General features: G+C 49.5%; 4 protein-coding genes across 4 annotated transcripts; 2 read left to right on the top strand and 2 right to left on the bottom strand.

Moving 5' to 3' along the window:
- Positions 1–230: 230 nt before the first annotated feature.
- Positions 231–3542, bottom strand: LOC101777522 (translation initiation factor IF-2). Its single transcript, XM_004958284.3, has 2 exons — positions 1530–3542; positions 231–545 (listed from the first exon to the last, which is right to left on the bottom strand). Exon 1 carries the CDS (start codon positions 3470–3472, stop codon positions 1922–1924), a length of 1551 nt encoding a protein of 516 aa, XP_004958341.1. The 5' UTR covers positions 3473–3542; the 3' UTR covers positions 231–545; positions 1530–1921.
- A 417-nt stretch (positions 3543–3959) lies between these two features.
- LOC101785062 (protein TolA) lies at positions 3960–4835 on the bottom strand. The gene is made up of 2 exons (XM_012843760.1): positions 4342–4835; positions 3960–4239 (listed from the first exon to the last, which is right to left on the bottom strand). The coding sequence occupies exons 1-2, from the start codon at positions 4833–4835 to the stop codon at positions 3960–3962; spliced, it is 774 nt and encodes a 257-aa protein (XP_012699214.1).
- A 6604-nt stretch (positions 4836–11439) lies between these two features.
- LOC105913822 (patatin-like protein 1) lies at positions 11440–12664 on the top strand. Its single transcript, XM_012843759.1, has 4 exons — positions 11440–11465; positions 11898–11932; positions 12016–12154; positions 12211–12664. Exons 1-4 carry the CDS (start codon positions 11440–11442, stop codon positions 12662–12664), a joined length of 654 nt encoding a protein of 217 aa, XP_012699213.1.
- A 3420-nt stretch (positions 12665–16084) lies between these two features.
- On the top strand, positions 16085–19759 carry LOC101777110 (patatin-like protein 1). The gene is made up of 5 exons (XM_004958283.2): positions 16085–16288; positions 16413–16591; positions 18269–18452; positions 18791–18955; positions 19038–19759. Exons 1-5 carry the CDS (start codon positions 16148–16150, stop codon positions 19605–19607), a joined length of 1239 nt encoding a protein of 412 aa, XP_004958340.1. The 5' UTR covers positions 16085–16147; the 3' UTR covers positions 19608–19759.
- The last annotated feature ends 68 nt before the right edge of the window (positions 19760–19827 follow it).

Below are 19827 nucleotides of genomic sequence, written 5' to 3'. Positions count from 1 at the left end.
GATCTTCGTGCACGATGCCACGATCTGAAGGTAGAAAGTTCTCCAAAATAATCGACTATTGTTTATGAATCCCGTGTCCTCCCCCCCAAAAAACACGATCGCAACCTCGATCGTCCAGCTGCATAAACCGCAGGCGCGTATATATGGCGAAGCCATCAACATTGAGCTGAGTTGTTGCTCACCGGATTCAGCAATAGAGTACACATCTCACGGTTCCAGCAACAAGAAAATGCACATCAATTTGAGGGCAAGGAGCTCATGACGATTATGAAGGGATAGTTACAGGAGCCTACACTTAACACGGAAACAAACAGATTAACAAGCTTGCAGCCATTGGTACCATTTTACACTTGCGACAGAAAACTGGGTGTCAACGCACAGATAAATCCTGTTATTTCAGGCTAGCTTGGCAAACTACAAAGAAAGAATCATAGGTTAAAAGCCACTGATGTCCCCTAAACCAAGTCATGCCACTTCTCTTATTCACATCCTTTGATGATTGGTGAAGGCTATCAACTAACATAGAGCTTTTCTGGTCCAGATATCTGAAACAAAAGAACTTAAACATCAGTACAAATCAAATATTCAATTGAGAAGAAGTAATTAGACCTTGCGGTTTGTGGATATGGATCATACACACGAAAAAGGCAAATTTCATTGTCAAAATTTCTACAGAATTTACTACTAAGACAATAAACTGCAAAGTATCTATGCTAACTTTGATGCAATTCCTATGGTAAAAAATCTTCAGTGCTCCCCTAAGAGAGCACATGTTGAGCAGATTATTCATAACTAATCGAAAGCATTGAAGACGATGGTTAGAATCCAGTAGAAACTGGGTTCGCAAAAAAAAAAAAAAAGAATCCAGTAGAAACTACACAGGCTGGTAGCCCACCCTGGCCTTAGGGTTGTCCTGAAATCAGGACAGCATAGGTTTATGCCTGCAGCTAAGGTTGGCTCCAATTTCAATCAATTTGCACAAATGTGTTGCTAGAATGTTTTGTTATTTTTCTATTAAACTTCTCGATAGTCGCAGAAAAGAATACAGATTGCAGTAAACTTGATTTTATTCTATGTTTGGTTCAATGCAGATCATTGACAGATGATATTATATTAACATAGCAAACAGGGCCATGATAGTCAGTTTGGTAGAAAGCATACCCCAAGTTCACTGGTGTTGCAACTTACAAGATAAGCTACATAAGAACACACGCAAGCATCTATTGTTACTGTGTTTTGGTTATAACCAGCTGTGAGCATTCTATAATCCTTGTCACGTGTAATTTCTTATCAACGAGAAACAATATTAGATTTTGTGAAACATTTGTGGCAGCCCTTTTCTTTTGTCTCAGTTTTTCAGTAAACATGTAAAAACTTAGGGTTTGCATCAGCAAATCAAAAGAATTACACACCCAACTTGCTTGATATTGAACAATGCAAATTAAGTCAACAAATTATGAGTCCATGAAATCACTACGGTATGCCTTCTAAATAAGGAGAGATTTGTGAACACTAAGAAATAAACTTACGTTTTTCATCAGCATTTATCTGCCAGTACTCCATGTGACCTCTGTTGCATCATAAACCCTTAGCTAACAGCCTCACCAATCATCCATGCAGCAAGCATTATTCCCTTAACCAATTATCTCCTTAAGTTAATCAGCAGGTGGCACATATTACACATCCCCCCAACTAATTTGGGATAATCTAGACTACGGATTCGTAAAAAGTACTGATCCAGATGCTAAAGAGATCGCCAGCTAGCTGAACCAAGGTAGACAACTACGGAACATGGAATAAATATAAGAAAATATTGCAATGACAGCAAGGGCAGCACTGAAGGATCAGACTATGTAGGAATTCCTTCAGCTGCGCGATATACACCACCTCTATGGAATACCTACACTGAGCACATTGATAACTAAAACATCCTTCTGGTATTGTCATCCTCCCTCAAGAATGGCAGGTGCTGTAAATTTCCCAATATGGCGTCCGTTGCATCAACATCCAAATCAAACCCAATGTCCTCATCCCCACCAAAATTCAGCACTGTGGCGCCATCAGTTGGCTTCGCCACCTCATTTATGTTGATCTCTCTAGTACCCACTGTCTGCCCACTACTGCTACCTGCATTTCCATTCCATGAATCCGACCCAAGCATAGATGGCTCAATGCCACTTTCCACCCCACTGGAAGCGTGCTTCTTGAGCACGGCACCAACCTTCTTGCGGGCTGTTGTCTTCTTCATCCTACCTCTAGATGGCCCTGCTGCACTGCCACGGACACCACTCTTATTTGCCAGCTGCACATTTGCTGGTGTTGAATTGGCATTAATAGGCCTGCCATTATTCTCAACAATTTGTACATCAACGTTGGCAGTCCCTGCAGATGCTGGCTTCGGAGGAGATTGAAAATTCCCGCGATTAACATGGGAAGTCCCTGCAGCTGCTGGCTGCAGCGGAGATCGAAAATTCCTGGGATCAACATTGGCAGTCCCTGCAGATGCTGGCTTCGGAGGAGATTGAAAATTCCTGGGATTAACATGGGAAGTCCCTGCAGCTGCTGGCTGCGGTGGAGATCGAAATTTCCCAGGATCAACATTGGCAGTCCCTGCAGATGCTGGCTGCGGAGGAGAACGAAAATTCCCAAGATTAACATTGGCAGTCCCTGCAGCTGCTGGCTGCGGCGGAGATCGAAAATTCCCGGAATCAACATTGGCAGTCCCTGCAGATGCTGGCTGCGGCGGAGATTGAAAATTCCCCGGAAACATGGGACAAAATGGCCTCCAGTTGGTGCTCAAATCAGCTGCCTTAGGGAAGCCCATGGGGAAAAACCCCCACGCGCAGTAGTACATGTCGGTGCCCGGCACAATAGGCGGCACGGTCGGGATCTCGGCGGCCACGAACGCGCGCCGGCAACCAGCGCTCTGGCACCTGAGCGCGCGCCCCACCAGCGCGCGCTGGTACTGGTAGACGTGGCAGCAGTAGGGGCACGCCGTCCAGAACGCATCGGCATCGGCCGCTGCCGCGGCCGAGGCTCCACCGGAAGCAGGAGTAGAAGCAGCAGCAGGAGGCGTGTCGCTGGAAGGGTTCTTCGAGAGATCAGCGAAGGCTTCTTGGACGAAGTGGAGGGCGGTGTCCGCAGCGGGACGGGGGTTACGCGGGGCGGACACGAGCTGGGAGAGGCGGCTGAAGGCACGCTTGACGGCGGCGGGGTCGGGTCCGGGATGGAGCTGGAGCACGGCGACCGGATCGGGGCGTCCGGAGGGGAGCTGGCGCTGGGAGGCGAGGAGGACGTCAGCGACGGCGAGGAGCTCGTCGGCACCCGGGAGGTTCGGGTCCGCCTCCACCGCGCGCTCCGCCAGGCGCTTGCAGCCGACCAGGTCCCGCGCGGCGAGGAGCTTCCCGGCGATCTCCAGCCACCGGGCCGGCTCGCCGCGGCCGCCCCCGCCGCCGGCGGCGGAGAAATCCATGTGGGTGGGAGGAGTGGAGGTAGGCAGCGAGCGCTTGAGGTGGGGCTCAGCTGTCAGATGGCTTACGAGGGCCTTTGGGGGATGGAGCGGAAACCTGCGAGGGTGGCGGTGGTGATTACATCAGCGTTAATCACGTCCACGTCAGAGCAAACATCCCGTGGGCCGTGGTTGACTTCAAACATAAAGGGCATTTATTATTTGCCAAGAGCCCATTGAAAATTGTTAACCTCCAACCAATTCGGCCCAGGAAGAACTCTACTCCGAACTCTGCACGTGCACGCAGCCACGCACGGTGCTCGTGCTCGACGACATGATTCAGAGACTCGAGTCGATAACCAACATGTTCAGAACTTTCAGTTTTATCATACAAGAGCAGAAGATCTCGTGTCCAGACGATCATCAGAACGATGCATGCGCCCATGGTTACCCCCGCTCCACATCCACACCGCAGCTGCATGTCAGCATGTGGCGCATCAAAAGGCCCGCCTCATGCTTTGGAAATGGCGCACAAGCAGCTGCGTAGCTTCACCGCAAAGCACGACTTCCCCCTCCGTCTCCTCGGCGGCGGAGCGCTCCTCCCCCGCTTGCCGTCACCGTTGTCGTCGCCGTCATGGCGGCGAAGCTCGGCAGCGGCAGCCTCCCGCCTCTTGGCGCGCGCCGCGTCCAGCCTCGCCACGGCGGCCGCCCTGCTCACCTTCGCCGCGCGCCTCATGGCCTCGGCCTCCTCAATTCGCGCCGCGGCCTTCCGCTCCTCGGCCTCCACGCGCCTGCGCAGCTCCTCGAGCTTCCGCGCTGGCAGCGCCACGACGTCGTGGTGGGCGTCCTCGACCTCGCCGTCGCCGCCCCCGCCACGCGCGCGCGCGGCCTGCTCGGCGGCCGCGCCCGCGGCCCACGCCAGCGCGTGGGTCTCCGCCGCGACGGCGCGCTCGGCCAGCTGCAGCGCGCGAGCGGCCTGGCGGCGGATGAGCACCCGCTGCTCCAGCGCGTCCTTCGCGTCCCTCGCCGCGGCGATCTCCGCCCGCATCCGCCGGAGCTCGGCGCGCGAGCCGTCGACGCGCCGCCGGAGCTCGTCTGCGGCGGCCTTCTTCTTGGCCGCCGCCGCCTGCCTCTCGGCGGCCGCGTCGTTCGTGGACTCGATCCGCGACTTGAGCGGCGGTATCTCGGCCGCCGTCGCGGCGAGGCGGCTCTTGGCCGCGGCTACCTCGGCGCGGAGCCGCTCGAGCTCCTCGCCGAGCGGCATGGACGCGAGCCACGCCTGCACCGCCGCTTCGCGTGCGCGCTCCATCTCGTCCCTGGTCCCCGACAGTTCCCTGAGGACACTAGCGGTTGTGCTTAGGGGCTCGCCTGCATCGTTGCCTTCCATCGCCGATCGATGAGTTCGAGGATCCTTCAGCTGGACATATGCTGTTGTTATAAGCAAGGGCTGAATCTTGGTATGTCCTATGGTTTGTTTTGTTGTTTTGCAGTACGCCAGTAACTCTATCTTACGGCGGGTACATGGAAGTTGAAGAACCTGATTTCATCCAGGCATCCAGCTATCCTTCCCAGCCGGTGTTACCATCAGCCACGGTTGCTATCGCCGACAGCAGAGTAGCAGACACTCCATGTTCGATTCATTCAGTCCAGTCCATATTTCAATAACATGTATGTGCTTGAAATATGAAGATGGATTTTTCACATATAAACTTGAACTTCTATCTTCTTAAATGAATCAGCAGTGCTCCTGCTTTATTTATAAAAAAAAAGAATTTTCACACGATACATGTGACTGCATGCCTGTACTACTGTCTACAAGCATAAAGAAGACCCGTAGCCATCTGATCACGTTAATTACCTAGTAAGCTTCATGGTTAGCAACAATTCTCCTTATAATAGTACTTGTAGTGATATCCAAATGGATCTCCAGCCTATGGCAAATACCCATAGCCATTGGAACAGCACATGGATTTGAAACATCCTGATATACACAATTGACAAGCACTTTGCGATAAATTGTGCGTATGCAAGATAGCTCTGGACAACCACATAACCTGATAGTCATAACTAAAAACTAAAATTGCAGCATGTTATCATTTACCTTTGGTCGATACTCAATACATAAGATGGCTCAACTGCTTACCTTCCAAGTTATTTAAATGGTATGTGCCTTCTACTTGGTGATTCGATGCAAGCAATTTGGACTTTAGACAAACTGAGGACACCGATCACATCACTGGTGCACAAACTCTTAACGTATGTCTGGGCCAGTTAAGCTAAGCTCATGACCTAGTTTGCATAGGGTTTACATTTTAGAATATGGATCGCCTCACGCTTCAAAGGCAGCTAAGTCCAAGCTTATGCTGATCGTACAACAATTTCAACTTTGTCGTTTGGAGGACAAATGCTGCGAATCTTCTCATGCATGTCCTTTCGCCATGCCCATTCTAATACAGTGATGGACACCCTTTTCTCACACCTAGCACTGAGTTTGGTAAACAGCCTCACAAGTTCTACTTTGTCAGCTGCTGCTCCATAGTCTCTTATTTCTGCTTCTTCTAGTGAATCCAACACAATGTTGTTTGTCGTACGATTCTCTAGCCGACTGCATGGGCATCCCGACCAAGACTTGCACGGATAATCATCCTGAAAATAAAAATAATCCTGAAAATAAAAATAAAAACACAATTTATGACAAGAGGCACTCCATGACTCCACCACTATCTTGGAGATTGGATTTGTGAACGGACAATTTAATTTTTTTTTGTAGAACCAGAGAATGCGAGAGACAAGAGTTTGATCCAACACACTTTCATTCATGAGCGAAGGTGGTTAAATACATGTACAAGGAGCACCGATGGCTAACAAACTAGTGCTCAGTCAAGCCTACAAACTACTCCCTCCGTTCCAAATTGTAGATCATTTTACCTTTTTTAGTTCATAGATATTATTATGCATCTAGATATAGTGTATGTCTAGGTGTATAATAATATCTATGAATAAAAAAGTCAAAACGACGTACAATTTGGAACGGAGGGAGTAGGATCTAAGCCTTAGGAGACGTATACAAGAGGTACATTGTCAGTTTAACATTTTATTTTTTTTAATCACATATGCTTCAAGAATGATGCCCGCAGTTGCACAGCATTACCTCTTCCAGAAGTAAAAGTTAAGCCCTTAATTGATGAACAGTCTTCAGATTTGCATCATTGTACGGTGTTACTAACTTGTTTGAAATTGGTCTAAGAAACATTATACAGCATATGACCTGAAACGAAAATGGATTAATTAGATGTAGCACATTTCCTGAGAAGATGTAGCACGGTTGGCTTACAGGCATGCTCTAATTCCAATCTTACCACAAACACCTCACACCAATAAAACATGATCGTGGGTTGCGGCAAGGCGACCCATTATCACCGTTGCTCTTTGTTATTGCGATTGACCCGCTACAAAGGATCCTGCAATTGGCGACGAACATGAACATTTTTACCAAGCTTCGTGGAAGAGCGCCACTGTATCGTATTTCAATGGATGCGGATGACGCGGCTGTGTTCATAGCACCAAGAAAAGGAATTTGATGCGCTTGCTAGCATCCTGGAGTATTTCGGGGAAGCAACGGGTCTTAAAACAAACTTCCACAAATCGACTGTCATTCCCATTTGCTGTGAAGGCGTGCAATTAAGTGAGATACTGCAAAATCTACCAGCAAGGAGGGGCGCCTTCCCGATAAAATATCTAGGACTATCGCTGTCCACAGTGCGATTAAAGGCGGTACATTTCCAACCTTTGCTGGACAAGATTGCAGCCAAGTTAAATAGTTGGAGCGGAAAAAACATGTCGTCTGCTGGGAGACTAACCTTGGTGAAATCGGTCCTAACTGCTCAACCTGTTTACCTGCTGTCAGTCCTCAAAGCGCCTAAGGAAATAATGAGGGGTATTGATGCTAAACGAAGAAAATTCTTATGGGCGGGGACGGAGTAGCTCACAGGTGGCAAATGCAAAGTGAACTGGACGCGGACAGCAAGGCACAGGAAGGGAGGCGGACTTGGTGTACTGCACCTAGGAAAATTCTCCAGGGCCTTGCGATTACGGTGGCTTTAGCAGGACTGGATGAACGAAGGGCCATCATGGGGGACTCCTGATATCCCTTGCTCCCAAGCGGATCGCAAACTCTTTGCAGCGGCAACGCAAATCACAGTGGGAGACGGCAACAAGATATCGTTCTGGGACAGCGGCTGGGTAGATGGACAAAGGCCAAGGGACCTTGCACCGAACTTATATCATATCTCAAAAAGGAAGAACAGAACACTTTGCGATGCGATCACAAACCACACTTGGATAAGAGATTTAAATCTTCTACAAGGGTTTACAGCCGCATACTTCATTGAGTACTATCGTCTATGGGTTGAGACCAACCGCCTCCATCTTACTCCAGGTGTCCCGGACACTATTACATGGAAATTCACGCAGAGCAGGAAATACAGTGCGCAGTCGGCCTACAGAGTGCAATTCATAGGATCCATGACAACTAACTTAGAACACCTAATCTGGAAAGCATGGGCGCCACCAAAGTGTAAATTCTTCAGTTGGTTGGCCATTCAAGATAGAATTTGGACAGCGGATAGACTCCAGCGTCGAGGATGTACCAGCAACCCAACTTGCATTGTTTGCAGCACGGTCCAGGAGACTGGGTATCACCTTTTCACCGATTGCAGCTTTACACAGCTTTACACGTCGAATCTAGGGGGGAAATTAATACTTGAACGCATTGTCCCAACATTGATCCTAGCCACTAGGATAGGCACGAGTCTATACATAGTTGGTGGTCTGCTACTCTGGTTAGTCCGAGGGCCAGTGGGAAAGGGTTGCGAACCCTTATCATCCCTGTTCTATGGGAGATTTGGCTAGAGAGGAATCGAAGGGTCTTCCAACACAAAGAAATGACGCTTACCTAGATAACCGATGGCATCAAGAACCAAGCCGCGATGTGGGTCGCTGCGGGAGCCAAACATTTGCAGGAACTCCTTCCGGTCCCCCTTTTTTCTTAGTTTTAATTGAATAGCAGAGTTTTGGCTTTTTGGAGAGGCAAGTGTACATTGTGTATAGAACTTTTGTTTTTGACCCGTCGGATCTTCCTCTTTATTAATATAGCAGCCGCTCTCCTGCTGACTCGTTTCAAAAAAAAAAAGTTTATTCGTGTACTCCAAAAATCTCTTGTACGCCCTGCAAAAACCACGCAAGAATAGGCATCACCGAAGGATCTTTTTTTTTTATGAAAAATGGGACTCTGTTATTTTTACACACACACACCTGTGTAATATGGACATCCAGCTCTAACTCTTTGACGTTGTCAAAACGCTGCATCAGCTGCAACCCCCCGTAGTTTACTGCTATCACCAGCCGCTGAAGATGGTGCCCGGACTCTGTAAAATGATGGCGGCTTGGGTCGTAACCAGTGCTTGTCTTGCAGTTGACCTCTGAGAATTTCGGTGCAGCAATGTGAAAGTCAGACACAGAGAGTGTATAAAATGTTTGGAGCTCCGGGGTTGCAATCTGAAGACAGACCTGGAATTGACTAGCAGTGATCTCGAGCCGCTCCAGCGAGTCAGAGCGTATGGAGGGAACATGAGCTCCATCCCGCAGTGTGATCCAATACAGCACAAGCTGCTTCAACCATGGGCAACGGGAGCACAAGACGTCTTCCAGTTCCTGGCCATCCACACAGACGTTTGCTACACCCAGGGTGGCCAGTGCCGAGAACACACCAGCAGGGGGCAGCCGGAACTGCATCATCGTCTGACTGCAGATGGCCAAGAAGATAGCCGTAACCCTCTCACATAAGGGCTTCATCCGTCGCCTTGGTGCAATAGGGGATGTCGAGCCGAAGCTCGCCTGCAAGGTGCAGCGAGGCGAAGTCCAGCCACGAAGAGACGCGGTCTGTGGGGATATCGGCGCGCCGCCACCACGACGAGTTGTGCTGCGGCGGCGTTTTGATCTCGAGGCGTCTGACGGTAGGCGCGGAGTGGGCGGCCAGCGTGGCGTCGACGGCGGCGTGCCCTTGTGCCGTGGACAGGGACAGCTCGGGGAGTTGGGCCCAGACGTCATGCCAGCGGCGGGCGAGGACGCTGGTGCGCGCCGCGTCGGCGGTGCCCGGGAGTCGGAGCAGGATGCTGTGGAGAAGGTGGTCCGGGAGGCCGCTGAAGTGATCCGTCCCGCTGCCCCGGCAGCCACCGGCGATGTCGCCCTCCGAGTCTGTGCCCATGGTGATCTGCAGGTGGTGCTGCTCGTCAGGGCGGGCGGCAATCCATTTGATCCACTAATTTTTTAAGTTCGCATAAATTCCATTCAACGGGGGGAAATCGATTTTCGGAATTGGTGAACGAACTAAGATAAATCATTCCACGATACTAGAAACAGTACCTAATTACTGACCTTGTTCTCCTGTTCCTGCGCCTGACCCCTCTCTAACCTGCTCGGCATTATTGGCGGGCGGTGGCCGGCCTCTAGGGTTAGGTCGCGGGTCGCGGGTACGCCGCCGCGTGCGCCAGAAGCGAGGGAGGAAGCACCAAGGGGCGTGGGTTGGGGGCGGCGACTGCGGCTGCGGCGTCGGCGAAGAAGGAGAGCGGTGGCATCGGCGAGGGGCGAATCGGGATTCGAGAGCGGCGGCGTCAGAAGTTCAGAACTTCGTTTCTGCTTGGGAGTGGGGAAGGTGTCAACGGATAGCTAGTGACCTAGTGTTACCTGCCTTGCCCGAGTCTTCAGGCGCCACGGCGCCCGCCTAGCTCGCGCGCTCTGCGCCACGCGCCTGCACTAGATCAGGAGAGGCAGTCAGGGCTTATATTTGGTTGAGGTGCTGGCAAACCTGCAGCGATCTCAGGCGTTCGATTTCGAGCGCCTGGGTTGGATCGAGCTGCCAGGCTGCTCCGCCCAGCTGAAACCGAACAAGTCCTTAGTGATCCACGTCCTTAATTCCTTATACATCCTTAATTCCTTATACATGTACAAGTTTTACATATATACATATACTTGAGATGAATACAACAAGATCTGTTGGCTCTCTATCCTCTTTCAGGATGGAAAAAATATCTGATTCATAGAATAACAAGCTCGAAGATAGCTCAAACAAGTCATAGCTATATGCGCTTGTTTATATGGTAGTAAAGTGTAATAAGGATGAATCCACAACATGGAAGTATATTCCCTCCGTCCCAGAAAGAATGAAACTCTCGCTTTTTGACGAGTCAAACAGTTTCAAGTTTAACCAAATTTATAAAAAAACGCTATTTTAGCCTTGGCCAAGGCAACAGTATCAATTATTTATATTGTTGATCAAAGAAACTATTTTAGCCTTGGCCACGTTGCCGGTCATCGCTATGTTACCCCAAAATCATCCTAAAATCCAAGACAAGGTAAAAAACCATTTTTAATAGTTGATGTTAATTTGAAAGTGAATGTTGCACACTCAAGGTACTCCAAAGTATGACCGTCGGAACAGAATACTGACTGCTAGAGGTTTAGACTGATTATTTCCTTGACACTTCATAATTTATTTGTTTAATATGAACATATGCCATATACTCCCTCCGTCCCAAAATATAACTACGTTTAGATTTTTTTCAAAGTCAAATTTTTTAACTTTGACTGCGAAAAATTATGTTAGTACATTTATCGTGAAGCCAACTATTATAATATATAATTTTTTCTATTTAGAATAAATTATTGTTAGAGATATCTTTAATCAAAGTTAAAAACATGTGACTTTGAAGAAAATCTAAACATAACTATATTCTGGGAGGAAGGGAGTATATATACAAATTAAACTAGCTTGACAACTGGTGTGGAGGGAGCCTTCGATGAACCCCCTTCTCAAGGATGTGTGCATCGGTGCAACAGTTGTACCAATTTATCCCCACCCCCACCCCCCACACACACGCGACTTCAGTCAAAGATTATTGGAAAAGGACTGGAGCAGCAGTATAATGTCATTGATGGCGGGGTATTTGCAAATGATCCAGTAAGTGTGCTTCATCACCGCCCCTACCAAAATATGTTAGGTGTTGTTTAAGCACTTGAGTAGCATCTAGCAGATACAGATTCGACTCCCTATGAGAGCAAATTAAATGGATCTGAAATAAAAAAATATTAAAAAAATAGGTAGGGGTTCCTTAAAACTTTGATAAAAAAATATGTTAGGTGTTGTTGGGATCCAAAACTAAACTTTAGTCATAAGATTTGAATGGCAATTAGAATAGCTAAACATAAACTAATTACTGGAGTAACTGTACATATAGTGATTAATTGGTGGTTGGATCCTTGATTAATCCATAATTAGTTCATGGTTAACCTATTATCACACCTAGAACTAAACTTTATAGCCTACTTATTTAGTCCATCCAAACAGCCCTTAGGCGTGTTTTATCGCTTTCAGATTTTGTTCCCCATGCAGAGAAGATTCTTGTGTTCTAAATAATTACAACGCATGTAAATCGTACTTGCACGGTTAACATGTATACTACTAAACAATGAAAATAAACGTGTGTATTGCGCCTGTGTGTTCTATGCAGACTATGGTGACAACGAACGAGATATCAAAGAGGATAATCAGGCAGGACGGGTTCTTTCCCAAGGGTACACTACATCGCCAACGCACTACTCGAAGAAGCTCTGCGTGCTCTCCATCGGCACCGGCGTCACAAAGCACTCGTACTCCGCGAGTGATATGCAGTCGTGGGGCATCCTCAAGTGGCTGCATGATTCAGATTCAGGGAACGGGGGCTCGCCGCTGCTGGACCTGCTCATGTACTCCAGCGGGTCGGAGGTGGACTACGAGGCCGCGCTCCTCTACAAGAGTACAAGACGCACGGGTGCGAGGACCAGTACCTGCGAATCCAGGAGGGCCACCTGGAGGACGCCGCCGCCGCTATGGACGACGCGTCGGAGGCCAACATGGAGAGCCTGGTCCGGATCGGCAACGAGCTCCTCGCCAAGCCCCTGCAGAGGACGGACTGGGAGACGGGGCGGCCCTTGCCTGTCGTCGGCGCGGGCGCGGGCACCAACGCCGAAGCGCTCACGGAGCTCGCGAGGAAACTGCGCGACGAGAGGAGGCGCAGGCTCGGAGCACGGCGGACCACGCGGAAACGGCTTCTGGAGAAGGTGATCTCCGCCGGCGAGATTGATGTCTGCCAGGTCGAGGCCAAAATAAGAGCGTGCTAGCCCCTAGCCCGTCGCCGCCGGAGGAATAACAAGGCCCCGTTTGATTCTAGATTAAAGTCGAATGTTTAGATACTAATTAGAAGTATTAAATATAAATTAATTATGGAAAATTAGCCTCCATCTTTATAATTAACTCATGTTCAGTCCTTCTAATTAGTCTTCGAAAATTCGATGTGACATGGACTAAACTTTAGCTCAAGAATCCAAACACCGCTTGAGAAAGCAAGGCAGCGAAGTTTCATAATCTTAAATAACATGTCACGTCAGTAATTTTAATAACATACCACATCAGTAATTTTGTTGACCTAATAAGATCATTAGAGGAGTTTCATCATATGTGAGAGGAGTTTCATCACCATAAAACCCATCACACACAGTTACCTAGTTCTCAGACTTGTTAACTGTACCATGAAACTATCACTACTACACAGTTACCTAGTTCTCAGACTTATTAACTGTGCTATGAAATTATCACTACTAAAAAACTGAACATTAGTTCTAGCCCACATTACCGGTTGATTTTTGACCGGGTCTACCCAGAAGCCCCCGTGACCCCCCTTTAATACCAAGTGGGAGCTCCACCCGGTAGTAAAGGCACTCAAGCACATTAGTACCGAGTGGAGGTTCTACCTAGTATTAATGGGTGACCTTTAGTACCAGGTGGAGCTCCCACCTGGTACTAAAGGTCTCCCCGACCTTATTCATCCACTCCCCCGCCCAACCTGCGCCCTTATCTGTCTCCCTCCCTCTCTCACTCTCCCATCTACGCGTGGGGATGCGGCCGGCCCCGACTGCGCGTCCGCGGGGGCCGGGCGAGATGGTGGTGGCCTGGCGGGAGAGTGGTGGGGCTGGACAAGGAGCGGCGGCGGGGGCTGGGCGGGAGGGGGGCGGCGGCGGGGGGCGGGCGGGAGGGTGGCGAGATGGTGACGGCCGGACAAGGAGCGGTGGCGGGGGCCTGGAGGGAGGTACGCACGGTGGGCGGCGGGAGTCGGGTGGGAGGGGCACGCGACGGCGGGGCGACGAGCGGCGGGGTCAGGCGGGAGGGCGGTAGGGCTGGGCTCGAGCCGACGGGGCTCAAGCTTGGGCGGGTGATTTCCTTTTTTATTATTTCTTAATAACTGGTAATAAAGCCCCTCAGTAACGAACTACAATACCAGTTGTGAAACCGGTATTAAAGGGTTCCCAACCAGTACAGAAGACCATTTCTCCAGTAGTGTGTGCACTAAAACTAGCATAAGAAACACTTTTATTGGTGCGTGTTTAAGAGTGTTTCCCTCTTCATGAATGTACCAAGCAACAATAACCTGAATCTACAATCGTTGGTGTACAAAATTATATTTTGGGTGGATGTTTTTGTAAGGTGAACATGTTGCCATTGGTTACGATCTCTTCTTCTCTATTTCTCGTACTCATTAACACAACATGCACAATTGAAAAAAAGGGAGACTGCTTGGAGGTTCATTTGTTTTCCCAATTGCATTGAGCCAATGACAACAAATGAGAGCCCACCGGGCTAAGAACTACCGTGTGTTTGGTTCTGGGGTCAAAGTGGGTTGGGATGGGTTCGACCCACTTCGACTCATGTTTGGTTAGAGAAGAGATGGGTTGGGCTCGTCCAAGGTAGGGAATATTCCCTTAATGTCCGAGTTCATCCGGTCCTCCCAAAATGAAGGGATCATCCCAATCCAGTTGGACGGCGTCGTCGGTCCGTTTCTTGCGCTCGCCCGACACCTCCTCCGCCCGCCCGACCCCGCTACCGCCATCCGCCGCCTGCCCTCCGCTCGCCCGGCGCCCTCCCGCCACCGCCTGCCCCATGGATGCGGCCCCATGGCCGGCGGCGCAGCTCCTCCGCCTCCGCGGCACCCCATGGCCGGGGCCCCTCAGGCCGGCGCGGGGAGGGAGCTGAGGCCGGCGGCGGGGGCGGGTTCAGGCTGGTGGTTGGGGAGCTCGGGCCAGCCCGATGGGGGGAGCTCAGGCCAGCGGCGGCGGGGCTTAGGCCGGCGTGGGGAGGGGGCTCAGCCCGGCATGGCGGGGAGCTGGGGAGGGAGGGGCAGCGCGCAAGTAGGGGCCAGCGGCGCAGGGAGCAGGGCGGGGAGGGGGGCTGGTGCGTCGGCGGTCGGGGACCAGCTAGGGAGGAGCCGTTGAGGAGGATGGCTTACGGGGAGGAGAGGAGGAAGAAGATGGAAGGGAGGGAAAAAAAAAGAAGAAGCTAACAGGTGGGCCCCGCGACTGACAGGTGGGCCCCGCGACTGACAGTGTTAAAAAGATATCCATGCCAACCCTCTCAACCTCTTCAACCAAACAAAAAGACTGGATCGGCTCCAACTCACTCATTCAAACATGAGATGGGTCGGCTCCAACCTAAAAAATAGGTCGGTTTCAACCCAACCCACATCGTCCAGAAACTAAACACCGCTAAGATTGACCGGGTGGTTTGGAGTTCAAGAGTTCGATTATAAATTAAATTCTGTGTAAACGGTCCAAACCGTGCCTGTATGGTTGTATATGGCCTGTTCGCTTCAGCTTATTCAGCCGACTTATCAGCCACCAAACAGTGTTTTCCTCTCACAACAAATTAGCCGTTTCAACTTTTTCAGCCGGCTTAGCGAACAGGCCTATAGTTTACTACTTTTTTAACGAAGGGACAACGTGGGGTTCCTGCTATTTCAGTTTCTGATTTCAACCCGTATCAGTTTCTGAAGGGACAACGCGGGGTTCCTGCCATCTCAGTTTGAGTCAAGTTGACTGATTGTTTATGGAGACTGCAGACTTTCATCTCTCATGGCCACACACCTGTTAAACTTCTCTTATTTCAACCCGTATGAGGTGTGTGCATGCATCATCTGTCATCTCTTCCCTTTCCTCACTTTTTTTTTTATCCGCGTGTCTTGGTCTTTGTCGTCATTTACGTTCACCCAGTTGCAGTTCTAGTTAGAGACGACGGACATTCATGCAAGCAAGCAAGAAGCTACTGGGGTTGAAACATTCGACGGGGCACAAGTGTATATAGCCCACGCAATCAAGGTAGCTACCCAAGGCGGCTACGCCATATTGTACTAGGTTAATTATACAGTAAAAATACATCAATACAATTCATTAATTCAAGCATGATATATTGATATTGACTCAAAGTTGACCTCTGTTCAAAAACCAAATTAAATTATCTAATCTCCCAGCATCATTTCGCGTTGGTGAGACGATGTGATATGTGAAAGCACGTGTTCGTTTGCTCGATCCGGAAGTTGACCTGGACTCGATCGGTCTCTTCAGAAGCCGGGTCCAATAATCCAGTAAGCATTTTCTATTGTTGTGGACTGCTATCACTGGAATAGCAAACTGCCAAAGACTTCCGAGATCTTCTTGGCCCTATATAAACCCATTCGAAGTACACCCGTAATCAATCATCAGTTCGATCACAACTAGAAAGAGAGAAACTTCCTGCTTTGTCTCTCATCATTCCTTGCTAGCTGATCCCTCTGAATAATGGCCAGCCTTACTTCGCCGACATTGCCGGTGCCGCCGCCGGCGGTGGGGAGGAGGGTGACGGTGCTGACCATCGACGGGGGCGGCATCAGAGGGCTCATCCCCGGCACGATCCTCGCCTTCCTTGAGAAAAAGCTCCAAGTGCGTGTGTCGTCAACGTACTATTGCTAGATGCTAGAGCACACATGAGTTGACATCAGAGAGTTTTGCGTACACGTGGGAATGGGGTTCACTGAAGACGCTAACACACTGCATGTAACTGCAGGAGCACGACGGGCCGGACGCACGGCTGGCCGACTACTTCGACTACATCGCCGGCACCAGCACCGGCGGCCTTATCACGGCGATGCTCGCCGCTCCGGGCAAGGACAAGCGCCCGCTCTTCTCGGCCAAGAAGATCAACGAGTTCTACACGGAGAACGGGCCACATATCTTTCCTCAAAGGTGAGATTAGTGACGGCAATTTAACCATGGGAAGAACGATCATGAAACTATACACGCACTAGTGCTTAATCCATCGATAATGTTATTCATGGACGGTGGGTGTGCACAATATATTAGTCCCACTGGTAAAAAATAATACTATTTCTTTTAGTTTTTCGGATGCAACTTTGACCAGTTTGTATATTGGAATATATTTATAAAATCTAATAAACTTGTAAGACCGTGAAAATATTTGCAAGGGATATCTCTCCGTTTCAAATTATATATAGGTCGTTTTCGATTTTCTAGATTCATAAATTTTACTATGTATCTAGATACACGCTATATATCATAGATACATAAATTTTGATGTGAACATTGTTTTCTCCCCAAGGATACATGATGCTTCAGATTTTGGCTTATTTCCGATAGGTGCTGTGCTGATTTTCAATTATATAAATATTCAACTCATTTTCGAAGCACGTTGCCAGAATTTGACACTACTAGAAAACTGACCTTCTCGTCCCGAAGGTTTGTACCGGTTAGCTTTAGACCCAGTACTAAAATTAGCACCAGTACTATATATTAGCACTAGTACCGAATCTAAGTTTGGGGTCCCTCGGAAGTCCTCTAGTACCGGGTGGAGCCGGATCTCCACCGCAACACTTAGATTTTTCGCGTGGAATCATGCCGCCCGCCCCGACCCTCCCTTATCTGTTTCGCTCGGCGCTCCCTCATCCTCATCTCTCCTCTATCTCCTCTCTCTCTCTCTCTCTCTCCCGTCTAGCTTCCTCTCCTCCCTTCCTCTTCCTCACCGGCCGGCCCCTTCCTCTACCTCCCCTCCCCTCCCCACTCCGCTTGCCCCTCACCGGCGGTGAGGAGCAGCAGCGGGGCGAGGTGAGGTGGCGGCGGCGATGGCGGGCTGGGCGGGGCGGAGCAAGCGGGCGGCGGCGGGAGCAGCGGGGCGGACGAGCAGGCGGAGCGGATGGTGGCGGAGGGATGGTGGAGGGCGGAGATTTGTGTGGTTATTCTGTTGTGCCTATGTGCAGGGGACGGTGGGGCCGGGTGGGAATTTTTTATTTTTTTAATTTTTTAACACCCTCTAGTACCGGTTATTTTAACCGATAATAGAGGACCCTCCTCTAGTAACGGATTGCTAGTACCGGTCGACCGGTACTAGAGGGGGGTTGGGACTAGAGCCACCTTTTCCAGTAGTGTGACTAGACCAAATAATTGAAAGTTAGATACCGGATAAATTCCTAAGTTCCGTATATGTATGTAAAAATATAAATAAATAATGGGCAGAAGTTGATCCTCTCCTGGTTTATTCATTTTTTTCTACTGTTTCTACATTTTTTATTATTGTTTTGATTTCTGACAGCTCATTACCAACCTGTACCTTTAGATTATGGTCGTATGTGCCATATAAACAGTCGAACATATAATTACCAGCTATCCCAGTTGATGATTAGCACCAGAGGGCACAGATAAAGGGCTAAAAATAAATAGTCACTATTTCCTTAAAAAACCACTAGGTACAAGTGGCAATATGGTAGTGATCTTGACAAGATCAAACATTTATATTATTAGCTAATCAGAAATTCAGGACTAGTTATTATTTTTACGATAAAGAGGATTTGAAGTGATATATTGATATTGAGGCTTCAATTCCTCCCATCGATTATGGACGGATCGCAGGCCATGGCCAGAAGTTGTAAACACGTTGATTGAGATCAAGGGGCCGAAATACGACGGCAAGTTCCTACACTCCAAGATCCAGAGCCTCCTTGGCGCGACGAGGATGCATGATACCCTCACCAACATCGTCATCCCTACTTTCGACGTCAAGAACCTCCAACCCACCATCTTCTCCACTTTCGACGTAACGTGTTCTTGCATCAATATAATCCACATGCTCAGATTAATCCTAAGTACTCCATCAATTTCAAATTATACTTTATTTTAGATTTGTTCTAAATCAAACTTGTTGTTTGACTTTGATCAAGTTAAAAAATTACTATATGGAATTAATTTCGTTAAATCCACCATTAAACATATCTTGATAATACTTTTATTTGGTTGACTTGGTCAATGTTAAAAAAAGTTTGACATAAGATAAAGGTGAACTATAATTTGGAATGGATGAAGTAACTGTGCATGTACAGTGTTATACCTTGTTAGAAGCTATCACAAACTATGCACGCCGCTGCACGCATGCAGGCTCAGACCATGCCTCTGAAGGACGCGCTCCTCTCGGACGTGTGCATCAGCACGTCGGCGGCGCCGACGTACCTTCCCGCCCACTTCTTCCAGACCAGGGACGAGGCCACCGGCAAGACCCGCGACTTCAACCTCATCGACGGCGGCGTCTCCGCCAACAATCCAGTGAGTACATTCTACTGGACAGAAGAAGATAGAGAGTTATACTAAACTGCCTACGCGTTTATATCTCTGTTCGTTTCTGCAGACGTTGTTGACGATCAACCAGATCACCCGGAAGATGATCGTGGACAAGCAGGATCTCTTCCCGGGGGGCCCGAAGGACTACGACAAGTTCCTGGTGATCTCCATCGGGACCGGCTCGGCGAAGAACGCGGCGGTGTACACGGCCAAGGACGCCGCCGGGTGGGGCATCCTGTCGTGGCTCCACAGCAAGGACGGGTACACCCCCATCGTGGACATGTTCAGCTACTCCAGCGCCGCGCTCGTCGACTACAACGTCTCCATCCTCTTCCAGGCGCTCCGCAGCGAGAAGAACTACCTCCGCATCCAGGAGGATTCCCTCATGGGCGCGGCAGCGACCGTGGACGTGGCGACGAGGGAGAACATGGAGGAGCTGGTCCGGATCGGGGAGAGGATGCTGGCCAAGACGGTGAGCAGGGTGGACATGGAGACGGGCAAGCACGTGCCGGTGCTCGAGGAAGGGACCAACGCCGACGCGCTCGCCCGCTTCGCCGAAATGCTCTCCCAAGAAAGGAAGGCGAGGACGTCGTCGAGCTCGAGCCAAGGCAAGGCCAGGCAGCGTGTTGTGAATTGAGATCACGCTCATGCTGTTTATCAGTTATTACCTGTGGCTACCATACCAAATTGCATCCCCATCATAGTCACGTCTAGTGCGGGTGTGAGCCAGATTATTCAACTATTTGGAATAAGATCGCCTAGTGGTTATGAAGGAAGACATTGTTTGTCTGCAGCAGTATTTCTTTGTTCAGGTTTTGAAGGTTTAGATTTGTGTGCGCTCGCGCGCGCTCTCGCGC

The sequence above is a fragment of the Setaria italica genome, chromosome II (genome assembly GCF_000263155.2).
Source record: "Setaria italica strain Yugu1 chromosome II, Setaria_italica_v2.0, whole genome shotgun sequence".
NCBI classification, from domain to species: Eukaryota; Viridiplantae; Streptophyta; class Magnoliopsida; order Poales; family Poaceae; genus Setaria; species Setaria italica.
Note: the sequence above shows the minus strand (reverse complement) of the source record. Positions and strands in the feature narration are given on the sequence as shown.

Coding starts and splice junctions, on each gene's coding strand:
- LOC101777522 (XM_004958284.3), bottom strand. CDS start 3,472: ATGGATTTCTCCGCCGCCGGCGGCGGGGGCGGCCGCGGCGAGCCGGCC.
- LOC101785062 (XM_012843760.1), bottom strand. CDS start 4,835: ATGGAAGGCAACGATGCAGGCGAGCCCCTAAGCACAACCGCTAGTGTC. Junction 4,240..4,341: donor GCCGCGGGCGCGGCCGCCGA/GCAGGCCGCGCG, acceptor GGAGCTGCGCAG/GCGCGTGGAGGCCGAGGAGC.
- LOC105913822 (XM_012843759.1), top strand. CDS start 11,440: ATGGCGGGGTATTTGCAAATGATCCA. Junction 11,466..11,897: donor GGGTATTTGCAAATGATCCA/GTAAGTGTGCTT, acceptor TTCCCCATGCAG/AGAAGATTCTTGTGTTCTAA. Junction 11,933..12,015: donor TCTAAATAATTACAACGCAT/GTAAATCGTACT, acceptor TGTTCTATGCAG/ACTATGGTGACAACGAACGA.
- LOC101777110 (XM_004958283.2), top strand. CDS start 16,148: ATGGCCAGCCTTACTTCGCCGACATTGCCGGTGCCGCCGCCGGCGGTG. Junction 16,592..18,268: donor CCACATATCTTTCCTCAAAG/GTGAGATTAGTG, acceptor GACGGATCGCAG/GCCATGGCCAGAAGTTGTAA. Junction 18,453..18,790: donor CCATCTTCTCCACTTTCGAC/GTAACGTGTTCT, acceptor GCACGCATGCAG/GCTCAGACCATGCCTCTGAA.